The 19,960-nt window shown below is 39.4% G+C and overlaps 1 protein-coding gene and 1 long non-coding RNA gene across 3 annotated transcripts in view; one reads left to right on the top strand and one right to left on the bottom strand.

Moving 5' to 3' along the window:
* Positions 1-3,624: 3,624 nt before the first annotated feature.
* Mthfd2l (methylenetetrahydrofolate dehydrogenase (NADP+ dependent) 2 like) overlaps positions 3,625-19,960 on the bottom strand; it is a 102,452-nt gene continuing 86,116 nt past the window's right edge. For both annotated transcript variants that reach the window (XM_028881895.2, XM_028881896.2), the window contains exon 8: positions 3,625-4,956. In XM_028881895.2, coding sequence (XP_028737728.1) covers positions 4,844-4,956 — 113 coding nt within the window. In that variant the 3' untranslated portion in view covers positions 3,625-4,843. The remainder of the gene's footprint in view (positions 4,957-19,960) is intronic.
* On the top strand, positions 10,975-15,206 carry LOC119088662. The gene is made up of 2 exons (XR_005092352.1): positions 10,975-11,065; positions 14,846-15,206. It is a non-coding gene; the product is annotated as an uncharacterized LOC119088662 (long non-coding RNA).

The raw sequence follows: 19,960 nt of genomic DNA, 5'->3' as shown, positions 1-19,960 counted from the left end.
TCAGTTGCTGAGCCCCCTACCCCCATGCCACCCCCAGCGGGGGTCAACAAGACTATTGCAAAGAACTCTGACTCCTGCTGAGCACCCATACAATAAAATTAAAAGGGTGTATATGTAGTAGGACAGGCCCATAAGGTTGAGGAAATGGGTTCAAACCAGTTGCCAAGGCATACACATAACATACTTCTTCATGAGCCAACCTGTAGTGTGCCTGAGGGCCTAGCAACAAGTGCTGTCAGGGTTCCTGATTGTTGTGAGAGTTCCTGATCATGCCTAGCCAATGAGGGATGACCACACAATGCCACCAGATTGGGACACAGCTGGGAGGAGGGTATATAAAGCCTTCCCCATTATTGAATAAATGAGTTTGCTGTTTACCTTCAACTGACTCCTGGTATCTGTGTTGTTGACTTCGTGCCTTCTCACTCCATACCCCAAGGGAGATGTTCCTGCTCTTATAGCTGTGTCCTCTGACACAAGTGGCTATACTGATCACAGTGGAAGTCCCTTAACTCCAAAAGTCAAAATTTAAATACATGTGCTTTTATTATAAGAAACTTAATATTAAAGAACCAAAGTTCTCACTCATATCAGTGTAGTATGGATTTTTGTTGGGCCACCAGCTCACAAAAATGACACAGAGACTTACTATTGTGAAAGCTTGGCCTTAGCTTAGGCTCATCCCACTAGCTCTTATAACTTAAATTAAGCCATGTTTTTAAATCTACAATCTTTTACATGGCTCAGTTACGTTTACTCTGTACTGCCCATCCTGCTTCCTCAACTTCTGGCTGGTGACTCTGCCTTTCTTCCCAGAACTCTCTCTGTCCAGAAGTTCTGCCTACACCTCCTGCCTAGCCATTGGTAATTCAGCTGTTTGTTTTTTTCTTTTTTCTTTCTTTCTTTCTTTTTTTTTTGGGGGGGGGTTTCGAGACAGGGTTTCTCTGTGTAGCTTTGTGCCTTTCCTGGAACTCATTTGGTAGCCCAGGCTGGCCAAGAACTCACAGATATCCACCTGGCTCTGCCTCCCGAGTGCTAGGATTAAAGGCATGCGCCACCACCACCCGGCTCAGCTGTTTATTAAACAACTTCACACAGTGTAAAGTAATATTCCACAACATACCAGAGATTAGAGATGGGTGACTAACTCCCAGAAGAATTCCCACTGTAGACTAGACCACATTGAGACACCCCTCCATTATCAAGGCTTCCACTTTACAGTAGGCAACAGCTCTAAATCAGTTCACCTGCCGCTTTTCCTCTGGAGTCTGTACTGATGGATCCTATACCACTTTCCATATGAAAGTAACTTCAATCCTCTCACCAAAAAGTCTCCCCCCCCCCAACTTTAAAGGATACAGAGATGCCTATTGCAAGATGGACTCACTGGCATCTTCATTTACTGCCAATACACACTAAAGTGAATTAGAGTTAAGAAAGAGAAGGGGCATTCCACTGTCACTTTATTCTCATGCTGCACTTCTTTTTAAAGCATTTACCTCTCTCCTCTAGTCACAAGTACCTCTAGAAGTTTATTCTTCCATTTCTTTCTATTTTGTCAGTTTTGTTTCTTTTCATTTTGTTGGTCTTTCACTCAGTGAGAACTTATAGCTAATTGTCAGCAGGAAATACTTATGATTGTTGTTTGTCCCTCTATGTTTGTCCTGTAATTCTTTCAGATTTCATTGGCATTTCTCTATTCACTCATAAACTACCAGATGTCTACTGCAATCATGGCACTGGGCTATGCAGAATGCTGCTGGTAGAAGCAAATGTATAGACAGTGCATGTTTTCTGGCCTTCAATAACTAACGTCAGCCTACACGTGCAACCTGCTAAGAAGTGGCAGCTGCCATAGTTATTAGCACAAAGGGCTATGGCAGTTGAGAAGTGGAACTCAGATTTTCATGACAAAATTTCATTTGGAATGAATCGTAATAAGTAGGGTTTTTATAGGTAATGATGTGATCTCTGCCCTTGGCTGAGCACTTTAGTAACTAGGAGGATCACTTCCCTCACCTACCACAGAGATGGTTAGGAAAGAGAAAAGACAAAAGATTAAGAGGACATCTTCAGCGCTCGATAGCTACTCAGTTAACAAACTTCTGCAAGCACTGAATGGGGTAAAAGGATACAAGATGGATAGTGGCCTCCAATTCTAGGAATTTAGTTTCCAGTATGTGCTGCTGAATTCCATATTTTCACCATCAGGCACGAACATCCATCCCCTTCCAGGATTTCTATTACTTCATGACTATTGCTTACGTAATTATGTTATTGCCTCACACTCAACATGTCTTAAATTGAACTTATTATCTCTTCTCCCAAGTCAACTCCCTTTATAAGTTCCTTATGCTAATCTATGATGGTGTCATCCAGCTCAGCCTGCAAGCCTCTTCACTTGATAAATATCGCCTTCACTCTTGCTTCTTGTGGTTTCTTCTGACTTCCACCACTCCCCACCATACTTTTTTCACTTCATCTGAATTTTTAAATTCCGTTTAATGTTTCCTTGTGTTACAGTACTACTCCCATCAATCCTTTAAGCTTCTCTGCAGACAGTCTAGGGGAGGATAGTATATCTTCACACTCCTCCTCAAGGGCATCACATATCTACAGTTACAGACTCCAAATATTCCTGAATGGAATCAAACCATTCAGCCAATTTTGTCTCTTATGTGTGAGAAAAGACTCCTGCCTTTACTACACACTTGCGTATACTCATCTGAGCCTGCTTGTTGACAAAACTTATACCTCAGCCAACTGAGCTCAGTTTTAGCAGAAAATCTTGCTAATTCAGCTCATGGCAGCCCCATCCCACATCTTGTGGCTATGTGATGCAGTTCCTTTTTCCCATGTGTTGAACAACATTCCCATGTGTTTACCAACATTAAAAGTCAGGTCAGCAAGAACGTTCCTCTTCTTGATATCTGAATATATTCCTCTTAGTAATTCCTCACTCATTGATGCATTGATTTCCCCACCTTGGTGGCTTGATTATGAGTTGCCATGTGTCTTTGCTCCATGTAGAGACAGAGACACTCTGTCTCCTTGACCCTGTGGATTCCACTGTATTTGTTTTGATGAAAGTCTTCCTTTTTAATGTAAACAAGCATTCAAAAATTTCTTTTTGGTTAGTCTGTGGAAGACTGACCCCTAAATAAATAATGTACTGAAATAATCCTTTTCATTTCACTGGGCAGGGGAACACTCATAACTATAGTCCTTATATTTTTAATATTCATGCATCTCTGGGCATTTTAGTTTGGAACCCAGGCTCCATTAAAATTTATTTAAACCATACCCTTTCTAAAATGTTTGCCTACAAACTGAATTTACAGGTTTGTCAGGAATACTTGACCACCTGGTCTAAACTCACTGTAGAACACATTCTACTGTCTTTTTTTTTTTTTTTCATGTTTGGGAAATTTAAAACCAGAATGTAATAAATAAACAGCTAGCAGGAATGGTAAGACCTCTCAGGGGGTAGAAGTGCTTGCTGTCAAGCCTGATCTGTCTCTCTCTCATACCCCCCAACACACACACACACACACACACACACACACACACACACACACACACCAAATATTTTAAAGCTATCTTAATAAAAGAATATAGCTATAATTCTTCTTCAAATTGCTTTTATTGGACAATTGAAATATTATTATAAACCGCTAGTCTATTTTCACAAAAAGGATCAAGAGGCACACCAATAAAAACCATGCATTGAACAAGGACCATTATTAGTACATAAATATACTGGGATCTGGGTATGAAACCTTAGTACCAATTATATGGATCTAGTCATTCAATAGCCTTTAATTAACAGTCACACAGATTTCCCAATTTGAATTGAATTAGAAACATAGCATCTGTGTTAGTAACCAAACGCTATCCTAGAAAAGAGACGAAATGTGTACATAAAGACTAGCTTTTAGTTATATCCCAAGGATCAATTTTAACAAAATGAAAGCATTATAATTCTATCAGATTTCTGCTCCTGTGAATAAATATATCACAGTTCTTTAATGACAGATTCATACATGTAGCATCAGCGTTGTATTTGGTTGATATTTGTGGGGAAATTACTTTCGTTTGACTTTGTACACTCATTTGTTGTGAGATTTTTCTGTTATCATCAGTGAAGTGAAATGAACAATATGGAAACCACATGGTCTTATACTGCACCAGTGAAATAGATATTGTGAGAGCCTAACACCCATGCCCTTCTATTACACCAAGTAATCATTTTTCAGGTTTCCAAGTAGCATAACAGTTTTTGCCTAAATAGTTTTTGTTTCTTAAATAAACATCAGTTTTTCCATAGGATTGCCTTATGGTATGCCAGGAGATAACTGAAATTAAGACTTCATTTTCAACATTCTATCTTCCTCTTAACAAATGAGCTCTTTTTCAACAGATAACCTAGAATATGAACTATATTAAAAAAAATCACAGTTATAACAATTTACAGTTTACATGGCACCCATTTGGTTGGCAAAACAGTTATTGAAAACATACTGTATGTGATATTTAGGTTATGTCAAAAATATATTTACTAAATATGAATTCTTCATTTGTTTTAACATTATAAACAAATATCCATAAAATAAAGAACTGTTACCAAAATTATCATTGTAATTGTTTTGTTTTTTCCAAAAACTCAAAATCTATTAGCAAGAAATCCATAAAGTTGTGTAAATAATCAGTTCTACAATGATTCTACTGATGAAAAAATAAATACAATGTAGAAATAAATAGCTTTGTAGTAAAATAGAATGAATTTTGCCTATTGTCAAATAAATAAGCAGCACTATTCATTTTTTGTATTCTCCTGTGTGACCTAGTAAATGATGCTCTTGGCAGCCAGAAGTGTGTTCTTCAGAAGCATGGCCACGGTCATGGGTCCCACACCTCCCGGCACTGGAGTGATATAGCTGGCTTTCTTCTTAACAGCTGAGGAGACAGAACATTTCTTCATTTTAAATATATCTAATACCATCTTTTGAACACACTCTATATAGTCTATTTTCCCCATTATACCCATAATGTTATAAACCTCCAATCATTTATAAGATGAAGTAGGCTACAATGAAAACAGACAGACAGACAGACAGACACACACACACACACACACACACACACACACTTTATTCTATGATATCTGTGGTAGAGACAAAGGGATATGCTCAATTTCCATGCTTCAGTTTTATATGAACAAAAGCAATAAGCTATTATCAACGTGATTACCTGTCATTCTTGTTACAACTTGTAGAAAAAAAGTAGGCTTATAGAAAAGGAAGCTGAGTTAACATTACTCACACAACTATAGGCAGTCATGATGAGGCCCTGAAGTAGGAACACATTAACCTGACTTAGATTATGTGCCATGTGCCAGGAGTCACAGGGCAGGGAGGTCTTAAGCGTATTTCAAGATTGCTCTAAGACTGGTCATCAGGGGCTGCTGGGCTTGTTCATCATTATGGGAGAGAGAGAGAGAGAGAGAGAGAGAGAGAGAGAGAGAGAGAGAGAGAGAGAGAGAGAGAGAAAGAAAGAGAAAGAGAGACAGAGAGAGACAGAGACAGAAACAGAGATATACAGAGAGACAGAGACAGACAGAGAGTGGCTCTGAGAGCTGCAGGTTAGTCGTGGCAGCTGTCCTTGAGAGAATGAGCCTGCCAGTCTTCAGGTGGATGTGACCTGATTTGGGGAGAAGGAGACAGCTGCAGGATTTGTGATCTAAGTAAAAAATATACGAAATTGGTGACAACAGGAAGGTGGAATACAGGGACTCATCCCTCTCCTCTTTGACAGAGGCAGAACTAGGTTTGAAAAATTCTGTATTTCCACAATTGCACCGCTTCCCAGCTGGATTATCATGGAAAAGTCCCAGGTGGCTGAAGGGACGGCAATGAAGAATAAGATGTTGAAAGAAAGAAACACTGTGGAAGCAACTGCAACATATTGATTTTCCTACTTTCTTATTCTGGGCACTCACAGTATGTTACATGTTACACTTCAAGTCACACAGCAGCTTAGCAAGCAGTATAGGTATTTTCTTCCTTGGATGTCAGATCCAACACCCACTGGTCACCTCTGTCTCACCATCTTCCTCTTGCAATTTTTTTTTTTTTTAAACCACATACTCAGGATTGCATTCATGCTAAAAATAAGAACTGTGTGAAAGGATAGGAATGGGAATGAGCTGTTGCATGAAATACCTGCAATACAGCTTAGCTCAGAATCTGCATTTTTTTTGTACAGGTTGCTAGTGGAAACCACACATGTGCATCCTGTTTTGTCTGTCATTCGTCATGGGGATCTTCACTTGTCTTGGGTTAGGACTTCCCTGGATGTCAACAAGACTTTATCAGCATCCATGGGTCTCTTCACATTACTCAGTGGGCATAAGAAGATTAAGCAGCACTTTTGCAAATACAGTTGAGCATCCAAGCACTATTTTCAATTTTTTTTTAATGTTTGAAACAAAGTGGATACACGTGGAGGCAAGGTTTGTACATGGTAATGAGAAGGAAGCAATTATGAATTTGATTTAAACACATCTATTAGGTTTCCCTGTCATTTTTTTTTATTTCACTTTCCTGAGGGGCTGTGTCTGAGAAGAAATAAGTTTATATGTTGTAGGATGGTGTTACTGTAGTTTATGGTCTATTTACATAAGGAACAGGAACACCTCTTTTAGGTGAGGAATCATTAGCAGATGACACTGGGTATTGATGTCAGTGGGTAAAGGAAAAGTGCTCATCTGGAAAGGGAAGTAGCACCTGTAGTCCCAGGACTCAGGGGGCTGAGATTGGAGAGTAACCTGCACCCAGAAGTTCAAAGCCAGTCTGGACAATAAAATAAGACCTTGTTTCTTAAATAATAAATATTTTCTAATGATAATTTTGCATAACCATCTCAAGGCTATCATAAGCTATATATTTGTAGAGTACCACAGATGGTTTGAGATGAGATTAGTCATGAGAGAAGTTATAAGGTCAGGCCATGCTTGATACTGTGAAATTCATCTTCCCTGATCATGTCTAGAAGAGGGTGATTTAATGAGCACTAAGATCACCAGAATAACTTCTCATTGACTGTTTCCCTAAGAGCAGGCAGGCTTGCACCTGCTTATAAAGAAGATGCTTTCAGAGTGTGTGTGTGTGTGTGTGTGTGTGTGTGTGTGTGTGTGTGTGTGTGTGTGTGTGTGTGTGTGTTGGGGGCTTCTCTATGCTTCACTGCAGAGAAACACAGAATTATAAGGAATGGTCCTTCAGGTTCCTGCTTCACAGAGGAGACTACCAGACATTCTATATGACATAGGAAAAAGTGACTGAGAGTCTAGGCCTATAGGCTGAAGATGGATGCCCCAATGTTGCAGAGAAACTTAGGATAACTGTCCAGGCATTTCCAGAATTTTGGAAGTTGCTTACAATGTATTTACTGTTTATTTAGGTAATATTATATCCTTCTGAGGTCTTTGATGCAATTGAAGACTAGATAGTTATAATTTTCCTTGGTTATGATAAAAGATAAGTTAGATATGAAACCTTAGATTCATAAATTTAGGATAGATAGGATATTTTCTTTAATTTTGCCAAATACAAATGGACTAGATATTGTAACTGTAATTCCTGCTTGATAACTGTTCTATTATATGTAACTTTACTATGTTAAAGTTAAAATCTTCCTTTTTGATTAGAAGAAAAAGCAAAGTGCTGTGGGATATCTTTCTGTACGCTGTGAATATGTGTTGCTCTGATTGGTTGATAAATAAAATGATGTTTGGCCAGTAGCCAGGCAGGAAGTACAGGTGAGGCAAGCAGATGAGGAGAATTCTGGGAAGAGGAAGGCTGAGTCAGGAGTCATGAACTAAACACAGAGGAAGCAAGATGACAAGGCAGAACTGAGAAGAGGTACCAAGTCAGTAATAAGCCTGAGTTAATGGCCAAACAGTTATAATGAATATAAGTCTTGAGTGATTATTCTATAAATGTGCCACAGGACTGCGGGGGACCCAAGAAACCTTTGTCTATACTGTGTTTCAGTGTATTTCTCTCTCTCTCTCTCTCTCTCTCTCTCTCTCTCTCTCTCTCTCTGTGTGTGTGTGTGTGTGTGTGTGTGTGTGTGTGTGTGTTGGGGGGCTTCTCTATGCTTCACTGCAGAGAAATACAGAAGAATTATAGAGCAATAACTTCAATCAGAGATTAACTTACTGTGATTCTAAAACTGGGATCATATGTGTGCATGTGTTTAAGAGAAATATCAAGTCTCTTCTGCATGAGAATAAGGTATTAGATCGATCAGTAATTTCATGATTCACTAAAGAACACACAAAATTTAAATTAAATTAAATTCCATAAAATCATCATAGTTTTAGAGTTATTGAAACTGACAATTAAAGCAAATAAAATCCCTGTTAAGTTCTTTTATCTGTGTGCAATGTGACCTGGGGATGAGGCTTAGATAGAAATGATAATAAAGGCAAATTCTTGAAAATAAGATTATGTTTCAGGAAAAGCACTAATTATAACAAATTATTTGAATGATCTCCCTACAAAACTTCAGATGCTGTAAAGTAACTTCTAGAGATTTCCTTGAACTTAAGAACATGAATTATACCACCCACCCTCTCTAACATGCCCCACTCCCCTTTTCCACCTGGTGAACATTTCTTCTTCCTCCTCAGTCTAGTAGAAACGTCAGTAGAGCTGATCAGCTCCCTGGGCTGAGTTAACTGTTTACTCGTTGCTCCATGAAATGTACAGAATAGTGTTCAAGGCAAGTCCTCAGTATACTAGGACATCCCGTCTAAGGAAGTCAAACTCCAGCTGCTCCTCCCCCACCCACTGGGGGATTCTGTTACATGGTCTCATAGTCTGAAGTGCCGAACAGCGGCACTGTAGAAAAAGCAGTGTTTCCCATAGGAACTACGGTGCTATCAGTTTAAAGCTGGATTGAGGTAGAGATTCCTTGCTTGGAGAATTTTATCATACAGCAGCTTCAGGTTGCTAGGCAAACCCCAATGGGTAGGCAGTTTTGAAACCTCTACAGCATCACAGATGGTAATGTCTCATTGGCCAAATCATGTCTCGCCATCATGCTTAAACTCTAAAGTGTGTGATAAGAATAGAAGCAAAGCTACTTTGCAAAGGGATGTGCCAGGACACGGGAAACATGTGGCCACTTTTTATAGTCTACAATAGCAATAGTTGGCGTCCCATCTACCATTCAGCCACACCATGTGTGGCCAGATTTACTGTTTCAAACAGATCTGATCACCTCATACATAGACATTTGTGGAACTGTTACTAACATTAGGATAAATTAAAAAGTATTCATCATGGCAACTGAGATCCTGTGTCCTCTGGTCCTATCTCCATATCTGATTATTACTGTTCCTACACATGGTACAAACTGGCCCAGATAGAGTCACAGAAGTTTCCCTTGTGTAAGACATAGTTACTAACCTTTGGAACTCACAGTCTTATTATAGAGATACATATTTTAAAAATGCAATTACTGAAGCAATAATTGATGGCTGTGGTGTGTGCTGAGGTTAAGTGTTTATGGCACTGTGAATGTGTTTGGAGGACCTTCCTAAGCCTGATACAGATGTGGCACAGGTAGGCCATACTTTTCCATGTGAGAAATACAAATACAGAGATCATTTGGTGCTCTGGGAAGGGAGACCATGTTTGCAATCAAGAGGGGAAGAAAAACTTCTCCTGGGTTGAAAGCCGCTTGAATCTGGAAAATGCCACAGGAAGACTAGAATTGCTGATCTGTGGGTAAAAGGGATCTACAGGAGAGGATATGGAAGAGGCAGGTGGTTTGTAGAGAACTAGTTTTATAATATAACCTAGAATCAATCGCTAAAGTATTTCTGAAGGGAAGAATGGGTACAGGCTCGGCTTCATAATCCTTCCCATTATCCTTATTGAAGAGAACTGTTTTTAGTATCAGAGTGAGAACAATAGGTATGGAGCAAAGGTCCCTTGTGTTTAAATGGAGGTTTTGACAGGGGTGATGAAAGATCCTAGGTGTTCAGCCCATGCATGTGCCTCCAAAAAATGCAAGGGTGACATATGGTCACAGGGTGTGGAGAGATTACTCACAAGGGATACGGCGAGCGATGTAAAGAATGTTAAAGCGCTGTTTAACAACTGAGTTAGAACAAAGGAAAAAGGATGTGATCATTACCCTTTTGGCAGCCACAACCATGCTTCATGAGAGGGTGTCTCTGGCTTGTGTTTTCTGTGTCATTACTTCCTCTGGAAACTTTATGGTCCCAGTTCCCAGGACTGGCACTTAGGAATCGAAATTATCATTGAAAAGACGTCATCTGGAACATTTTCCAGGTCCTTGCCAGGTAGTGAATTTTTCCCTCAGTGCCACTGTGTTCCTACATGGTCTTTCAATAAGAAAACTGATGTATCTAAACAGAACTGACTGGGCTAATATTTATATGAAAATTATGTCCTGGAAAGAAAGAATATATGTGTACCCTAAAAACCCGTGTTTGGGTGGAGCAACAGAAACTATTACCATGAGTTTCTCTTGTGTGGTTGGTTTTCTTTCTAGTTTGTTTGACATTTTGAAAGAAGCACCCTGTGGCCGATGTTAGATTCCCAACAGTGCCACAGCAGACTTTTAGAAGCAACTTAACTTTAAAAGCAGCCATACCGAACAATGTCTGGCTTCCCTCATGTGAATCTCAGCTTCCTAGTATACAGATATAATTGTCTAAATTAAATGGTTAGGGAAGTTTCCCATGCTTCTAAATGCAAACTACTTAGGCATGGCCTCTCAAACATATCCACTGTAATGAAGGGGAGACAAGCTTCGGAAAATGAAGGGCAGGAGTGACAACCAGAAAAACCTGAATGGCACAGGACTGGAGAAATAGTATGACTCAGGAGGTGACAAAGAGCCACTCCACTTTCTCACATGGGTGTTATAAAATGATGACTAGGTGCGTGTGCAGGCAGAAAGCAGGGGCTCTTCCGCACATGGCTCTCCACTGAACTTTTGTATGGCAACAGGATCAGGTATAGCCAAGGTAATGTACTAAGCTTATCTGGGTTGCTGGCTCTTTTTTTTTTAATTACATTTTATTGATCAATGGATTGATTGACTGTGTGTGTGTGTGTGTGTGTGTGAGAGAGAGAGAGAGAGAGAGAGAGAGAGAGAGAGAGAGAGAGAGAGAGAGAGAGAGAAAGGGTACACTTACTTATGACTGCATGTGTGGGTATGTAAAGCCAAAGGGAATCTTGAAGAGTCCATTTTCCTTTCCCCAAGTGGGTTCCAGGGATTAAACGTAAGAGGTTTCAGGCTTGGCAGCAGGTTCACTTACCTGATGAGTCATCTTGCCTGCCCCTGTTTCCCTGATTCTTAAGGTTCCCACAAGTTTTCTACATAGACTTCATTTCTCTACATATACATTCATTGTCAGATTATCCTAGGGGAAGGAAGAGCACAGGGGATTCTTTGCTTAGAATGGAGCAGAAGAGTGTGAAACTCTGGCCTGTGTTTCTATACAGACTGAGCTGGCTTCTTTAGGTTAGTGAGCTGGACATACATGGACTTGCTTCACCAATTTACTTTTCAATGTATATTTGTGAGACAGCTGATCATCAATCTTCCCATCTCTCTCCCTTCTCTCCCCTTCTCTTTCCTTCCCTCTTCATATTAGACCAAATCTTTATGTATCTGGCTAGCCATTTCATAGATGTGGATGCCTAAAACAATGCTAGTCATATCACTTAGAAAACATTGAATGGAGCCATATAGCAACCCAGTTGCTTGGATAAATCAAAACTTACTGTCTGTGAACTTGTTCATCACCAGCAAAGCCTCCTCACAGGCCATGCATGCTGTCAGCTGTCATCACACTTTTATTCTGGTTGACAAGAGTTTAAACACTGCTATGATATTTCCATTGACAGCTTGGGAATTGACCAATAGTGTCTCCCTTTCACAGGGTCCTTGTGACAGTTGGTGACATGATCATCTTGTGCCATCTTTCACAATCCTTTCTCTCCTTTCCTATAGTTCCCCTTTCCTTCAGGCACTGAACACTGCCATCAGCAGTGAACTAAGAAACTATTCAAAATGTTGGAGAGTTCTCTTGGCACACATCTCTTGGCAGGTCCTTGATCTCAGGAGCTTACCATAATCAACCTAGAATAGGAGATAAATGTCTTCCTTATAGGTAATTGTGTCTTATGATGCCGAGAAACAACTACACAAACAATCTCATCATAGTATAAGAAAACTTTGCAAAGGCATCAGACATTCCCATTGTTCCTGAAAATGTGTTTTTGTACTTTGATCTTAATGCTTTCCTATAAAAATAAGACTAGTTCATGCCAAAGTCATCATACTAACTAGAATGTCTTTGGAGATTCACTTCATTTCAAAGACCCAAACTTCATAATGACTACCTTGTATTCATTGTGAGCATCAGTGGAGACAGTCAGCACACTGATGACAGAGATCTCATTGTGACCTCCATGGTTCTACCTGCTCTTATAGATGACCTTTGTAAGCACCACAAATACAGTCTGTCCCAGAGAACTACTCTTGCAACCTCAATTTTTCAACTTCCTGAGACCGATCATCTTTGGGTTAAAGTACTAGGTCTTCCCTTAGAGTAAAGCTTGACCGTGGGGTGATCTTATAATTATGTTCTCCAAAAAGCTGATATTTTAAGTCAGACTGATCAATCATACCATCAACTTCAGTGAATGACACCAACAACGGAGTTGGAAACAGGATATAGCTCAAGAGAGGTCTGCTTCCTCAGAAAGTGGAAACATTCTCTTAGCTCCCCATGTGGTAGAAGGCACTCTTAGGACTAAGAGGCATCAAAATAATCTGCTTGAAATGAATTCTGACATATCCAAAAAGTATAAATTTTGGAGGCTTATTTATTGTTTGCATGGTTATATGTCCCATATTCATAATGCAAGTAGCATGACACCAACTCTAGCAATACTTGCTGAAGAATTCAATGAATGGACTAATCTTTGGATACACAGATGTGTATCATTCCTATGGGAGGGACCTCCTTGTCTGGGGCCCTATCTTCATCAGACAGTTCAAAAGTCCTGATACCTACTGCTATGGCAGCAAACGGGGCTCTGACAGCTTCTCTACTGAGGCTGCCTGTCTAGTCCATCCATATTCAATAATCATAGTCAATTACTTATCAGCCCTCAATTGATTAATAAACAAACCAATGGAGCCTCCTAACTGGCTCACAAGCTCTGCCACAAGATTTAAAGTAAGTAAGTAAATAAATAGATAGATAAATAAACAAACAAACAAACGAAAGTCCCTAATCTTAAAACACACTCAGGGGCTTCTTCCACTAACAGGCAAAAGTCTATGAAGATCTTCATGGACTGTGTTAACCTTCTACAACAAGCTGTGGACAGAGAATAAGGAGATAGCCATATGTTGACTTATGAAAATATAAATCCTGACTGGGCCTCTAAGTGTTTTGAATGCAGAAATTAGGCCTTGCCATTTTCTAGGGTTAATGGAATTCCTCCCATGATAGGTAAACTCACAAACAGGTTCCAGTGAGCAAACAAATTCAAAACTACCAGGTTGTTGTTACTGGTTTTAAAATTGATTTTTACTATTCCTTTATGTGCTGATAATTAAAAAAAAACTTATCTTTTCAATGACTACTCCTAATTATAAAAAAGTAAAAAAAAAATAAGTGATATAAAGATATTTTAATAATGAAGATCTATCTATATACAATGGTTAACATGCTTGGGTATTTCCAGATGGAGAAGAAAGGTAAAAGGTTTATACAGTGGTTGGATGTTTCCAGATTTACAAAAAAAAAAAAAAAAAAAGAAAGAAAGAAAGAGTACGAACCAGATAATGGTTGTGCATAACTTTAGTCCTAGCACTCTGGAGGCAGAAGCAGGCAGATCTCTATGAGTTCAAGGCCAGCTTGATCTACAGATCTACAAAGTGAGTTCCATAGCAGCCAAGGCTACTCAAAAAAACCCTGACCACAAAAAGAAAAAAGTTATAGTAAAGGTTAAGATAGCTAGGTGCTTCCAAAAAAAAAAAAAAAAAAAAAAAGAATTAGAAGATTAGAAGATTTATATGATTTGTAAGTGTCTGAGTAAGGTCTGTAAGGGATGTATAAGATAAGACTCCAAGATGATACACACATGAGGGTAAAACTTCAAAGTTTAACACAGTGATGTATAACAGTTTTATGTACCAGCAACTAAAGCCTTAGAAAAGCAACTAAAACCATCATAGACACAGGTTAAAAAAAAAATGCCTCCTTTGTCCTTTAAAATTTGTTCATGTTTATCCCGATGAGTGTTCAGGCTTTATTTTTGCTATGGTTCAAGCACGTTGAGTCTTCAAGAGCTTTATACTATCACTTATTAACTGCTTCTGGATACTGAAGATTTCAAAACAAAGTAAATCAGACAACGGTCTTGCTTATAGAGCTAAACTTTTATCTGTTTCTGTCAATTCTGGAAAATTCATGTCTTTCCTGGCATTTTCTAAAATCCCCAAGGACAAGTCATAATTGAATGAGTTCATTTATTACGGAAAAATCAAACACATAAACAACAAAGGGGGAATATGGGATTAACTGCACAGTAGTAACTTGTTAAAGCAATGCAAACACATCCTTTGACATTTTAAATTATTTCTTGGAAATCACAGGGGGGAGAAAGAAATTGTATCCAAACTCATGACTTTATGTAAACTTTCTCATAGACCCAACTTATGTCTGGATCCTGTTCTCTTCATAACTTGGAACTGGGCTCCACATGTGTGCTTTCTCCTACAGGCCTTTTCTGGATCCCAACAGGATTGGTAAAGCTGAACCATTAACTGGCACAAGAAAGCGACAACCTGGTAACCCAAGGACACTTTGCTGAGTCTCAAACACATGTAAACTGCATGTCACTTCTAATTCTCACCCTGTAGACCAAACTTCTCATTGCACTGACACCCTGTACCATCCGTTGTTTACTTCTTGTCAAATTATTCAATGTATTAATAACACCATTACCTCTATGTTCATGATATTAAAGCCCTCCTTCCTGTTCATTCCTATAAAAATACAAGAAAAAATTGTCTTTAGAAAAATATAAATGTTATTTGGGGGAAGTTATTGATGGTAATAAAAGTAGAAGTCTTATAGGGTTGATAACTGCTGTCATCTTAATGCTTATTGGAATCCTAACTGCTAGTATGGTAGGAGTGTTGGCACTCCAGCAGGGAATACAAACAGCTCAGTTTACCAATGAGCTGGCTGAAAATTTCAAGGATAGAAAAAACTCAAGAAAAAAACAGACATAGATTTTTTTTTTCCAGAAAGGCTGGATGATAGCATTGATTAGACTGGGCACCAAAGTCAAGCTATTAAAATTGATTGTCATTATAATTAACTTAAATTATATTTCTGTTTTACCCTATAGTGATAATATAAATATCTACGGAAATTGGTTAAGAACCATCTCAATGGAGTATGGTCTCAGCATAGCTGTACTATGGACCTTGGACAGTTATATCAAGAAATATATTCATTAGAATATTCTAATTCTAATTCTTTTGTCAATAGTCACTGGCCAACAGTTTGCAGATGAATTGTGAAGTACAAAGTCTCAATCCCTTTATTATTTTATACAATCAAGACTACTAAAATCCTGATAAATTTAGTATTAGTTGCTATTATTCTTTTATTGCTTCTAATAGGCTGGCTCTGCATTCAAAAAATCCAGAGATGATTGAGAGACCAAGAAAGAGCTGATTATATCACCATGGTGCTGCAAAATGAGAAGGGGAGGGGTGTTGGGGTCCAGATGATCCTCAATTTCTTACTCAAACACAACTCTTGACCCAGATGTGGTAATGAGATTTCAGAAAACTCTAGGCATGTGGCAAAGCCTAGGAGGAATGTCTCCAGTGCAAACACGGCCACAAGGGCAAAAAAATACAGAAGAACTCAGATAAGGGGTCAAAGATAGTTTGCCAAGCTCTGCTTGCAATGCTATCCCTAGTAGCTAGCTAAACAATATAGAAACAGCAGTGGGAAAATAAAAACGGTTCTTGAAGTGAACCTAGAGTCTTGAGTCTTTCTACCACTACCCTCCTTTCCAGATCCAGGCATCAGATGCCCAAGATTGCATTGTTTGAGGCATAAGAGCATGAACAGGAAGACTAAAACTTAGTGTGGGTAGAAATACAGAATGTATAGGACAAGAAGCTCACACTAGAAAGGAATAGTTTAGTTGGGACCAACTAAATAAAAACCCATGATAGTATAAAAGAAATCGGCAGCTAAGCATTCTTTTTTTTGAGACAGGGTTTCTTTGTGTAGCTTTGTTCCCTTTCTGGAACTCACTCTATAGCCCAGGTTGGCCTATGAACTCACAGAGATCTGCCTGGCTCTACCTCCCGAGTACTGGGATTAAAGGCGTGTGCCATCACCGCCTGGCGGCAGCTAAGCATTCTAAGGTAGCCTGAAGAAGACAGAAATAGTCATGACTGCATCCAGGTTGATTTCTTTGACAGTTGGATAAAGAACAGACTAAACTAAAGAGACACTTGAGGACAGAAAATCAGTGAAGAAGGCAATGGTAACTCAAGTGCAGAGTTATGGGCTTCCAGATCATCAGCACAGTGGGAATGAAAAGGTGAATCATGTATACTGCTTGCAGCCTGCTGTGTGCTCAGCAATTCACAGGCATTAATTAGCTCGTGTACGGTGATTATTTCATTTAATATTCAGGACAACTTTCTAAGACAGGTATGATGATCTCAGTTTTTCAACGATAAAATCAAGTCTCAGAGAGGCAAAGTGATTTACCTAAGATTGTAATTGTTTTAAGCAAGGGAGCCAGGATTCAAACCCAAGTCAGACCGACTCCAGAGTGCAGTCATTTAGGAAAAGCTAATGATAAAAAAAAAAAAAAAAAGGATGTGAAGTGAAAACTCTGAGGTTTCAAGTGTAGAACATTCTAGAAGGAGAGAAAACAGATGAAGGGTTTGGTCCCATCTCCAGTAGTCTCTTAGAGGGACAACAAGTGCTTCATTGCCCTGTGTCCTCTGAGATTGCAATTCTGAGGGATACATTTCACCAGATGGTGTTCTAGTTCTAAGATCTATCGTCCCTTTGTGGGAGTCATTTCCTGTTCAGTGTATGCTCTTTTGAAAACTCCAAATGTAGACTCCAGCATCTGGGGCGAATTTACAAGTTTTTACATCATACTTCCATTCTTGAATAAACTGTTTTACGTCATAGTAAAACATTCTTAAATAAACTGCATTGGACACAGTAAGGAGTACTAATCCTCTATTTTTTCCTCTTTGCTCCCTTGACTGTTGCTTCCCCTTGGACAAAGCCCCTTCTTCAGCCCCATTCCCTACAGAGCTACACATCCTAGGTCGGCCCCCTCCTTCCTTTGCTCACACGCCACGCCAGCTACATACATCATGGGTCAAATTCTTTGGTCTGTTAAAAAAATGTTTCAAGAAAATTATGGAGCTGGAATCTACACTCACGCTCATTCCAAGATCCTTAAAGTCATAAGTGATTCTGTTTTTCACACCCAATCATTTCAACTCTCCCTTTAAATTATATCTACAATCTCACCATCTCATAATACTTAAGCACATTACTACCCTTGTCCACACCCCATCATTTCTTACTTGGATAATTACAATAGCCTCTTAACAGGTACCCCTGTTGACACCCTTACTTTCCACAGTCCACAATCCAGCCAGCAATCCTGTTGGAAACAAGTCAAAAAGAGTAAAATCCAGATTCCTTTCTGCAGCCTTTAAGGCCTAATGTAATATACCACTGCCATTACCACCTCAAAGTTTCCCTGCAATCTTTCCCTTTATTTGCCATGTCCAGTTACAGTGGCTTTCTCGTAGCTCATCAAAACTACCAGACAGAGCCAGACCTGATCTCTCTCTCTCTCTCTCTCTCTCTCTCTCTCTCTCTCTCTCTCTCTCTCTCTCTCTCACACACACACACACACACACACACACACACACACACACACACACACACACGTTGCTGGAGAGCTTCTCTTCAGGTTCCATCAAGCCCTGAAGTCCCACAATCCACGTATAAAATAATAATTCAGACGCTTATATTACTTATAAACTGTATGGCCGTGGCAGGCTTCTCACTAACTGTTCTTATATCTTAAATTAACCCATTTCTATAAATCTATACCTTGCCACGTGGCTGGTGGCTTACCGGCATCTTTACATGCTGCTTGTCCTGGCGGTGGCTGCAGTGTCTCTTTCCCCTTCTTCCTGTTTCCCCAATTCTCCTCTCTCCTTGTCCCGCCTATACTTCCTGTCTGGTCACTGGCCATCAGTGTTTTATTTATATAGAACGATATCCACAGCACACACACACACACACACACACACACACACACACACACACACACCTACAATTTCAGTGCTAGGGAAGGTGAGACAGAAGAGTCATGAGTTCAAGGCCAGCATTGAGAACATAGCATGTTCAAGGCCAGTCTGAACACAGAAAAACTCTCTCCTGAAGATTACAAAACAAAACAAAACCACCAAACCTGATCTGAAGATCTTCACAACTACAGCTCTAGTTGCCTAGGATGGTCCCCCCTCATGTCTGTGGGGTGCTTTTCCCCATTTGGCAGGTTAGCAGTGAACTTGTTCTGAGAACCCCTTTAAAGAAACTCTACCCATCCATTTCTAGGTTACTTATTTTGTTTTAAAGGTTGGTTTTTAATTTCTTATTGTTAATGCACAAGCCAAAGCTCTCATTCTAAAGGGAACAGAGGTAGTTTATTCTGGTCATTGTGAGTGGCCATGGCCTGGAAATACAGATTTAGAAAACCCCAAATTCCATGTTCCAATGTGGAAGCAGCTTCATAAAGTTTTATAGTTTCGCAGAAAAAGAAAGTCATAAATCAAGGCAAGCTTAAAATATGTCAGTGAGTCCATCAGATAGGCAGTTAAAGCAAGATGTGGAAGCTTTTCTATAGGCCCAAGATGCTATCTGAGCTTTTGGGTTGGTGGAAGCTAGTGAGCTAAGTTAATAGATCCTAAAAGGTACTTTATCTATTAGTCACAAGATGTTAGTTCCAATACAGAGGTGGGCAAAGAATGGCTGTTCCAGGGGGCTAGAAGTAGCCTAAGACGAGGTAATTAACCTCTGAACCTGCAACATTTCAATCTCTCCTCAGTACTGAAATTCTAATCAGCCACTCAGTCTCTGAAGACACAGTTTCTTTTCATGAGTTTGTGTTCACAATGTATATGGGTGTTTGTATTCGAGTTATATGTGTACACCATGTGTACAGTACCCTCAGAGGCCAGAAAAGAGGGCTGGATTCCCTAAAGTTGGGATTACAAATGGCTGTAAGCAGCCATGTGTGTGCTGGGAATCAAATCCAGGTTATCTGGAAGAGTAGCCAGTGCTCTTCACTGTTAAGACATCTCTCCAGGCTGATTTATTTTTGTAACACTAATCACTATTTCATAGCCTATAATGATGTATGTGTTTGGTTATTACAGTGAATAAAATTTTGTCTTATTTAGGCCACAATTGTGTCTCATGCATGGGATGGATTCACAGCAAATGCTCAACAAATGTTTGAAAACTGAATGAATCTAAACTAAAGTCTCCCAAGTAGGAGTTGGATATTCACGTTCTTAGATATAAAGTGGATTTCTATTGACTCAAATGGGGTCACACATGTAGAAATTGTGGCTTCCACATCCTTTCTACTCTCACACGTATCTACATCCAGGTGCACAGGATTATAGTGTTGAAATGACAAGGGAAACTTTCAGGTTCCCGAGGGTGAAGGGACTTTGCTGCACACCTTTACCTTACCATGAAGGAGGAGGCAAAAACAGTATGTATGCAAAGGTGTTATGTGCAAAACTATGC

Source organism: Peromyscus leucopus, chromosome 10 (genome assembly GCF_004664715.2).
Source record: "Peromyscus leucopus breed LL Stock chromosome 10, UCI_PerLeu_2.1, whole genome shotgun sequence".
Taxonomy (NCBI): Eukaryota; Metazoa; Chordata; class Mammalia; order Rodentia; family Cricetidae; genus Peromyscus; species Peromyscus leucopus.
This window is presented reverse-complemented; position numbering and strand designations above follow the sequence as displayed.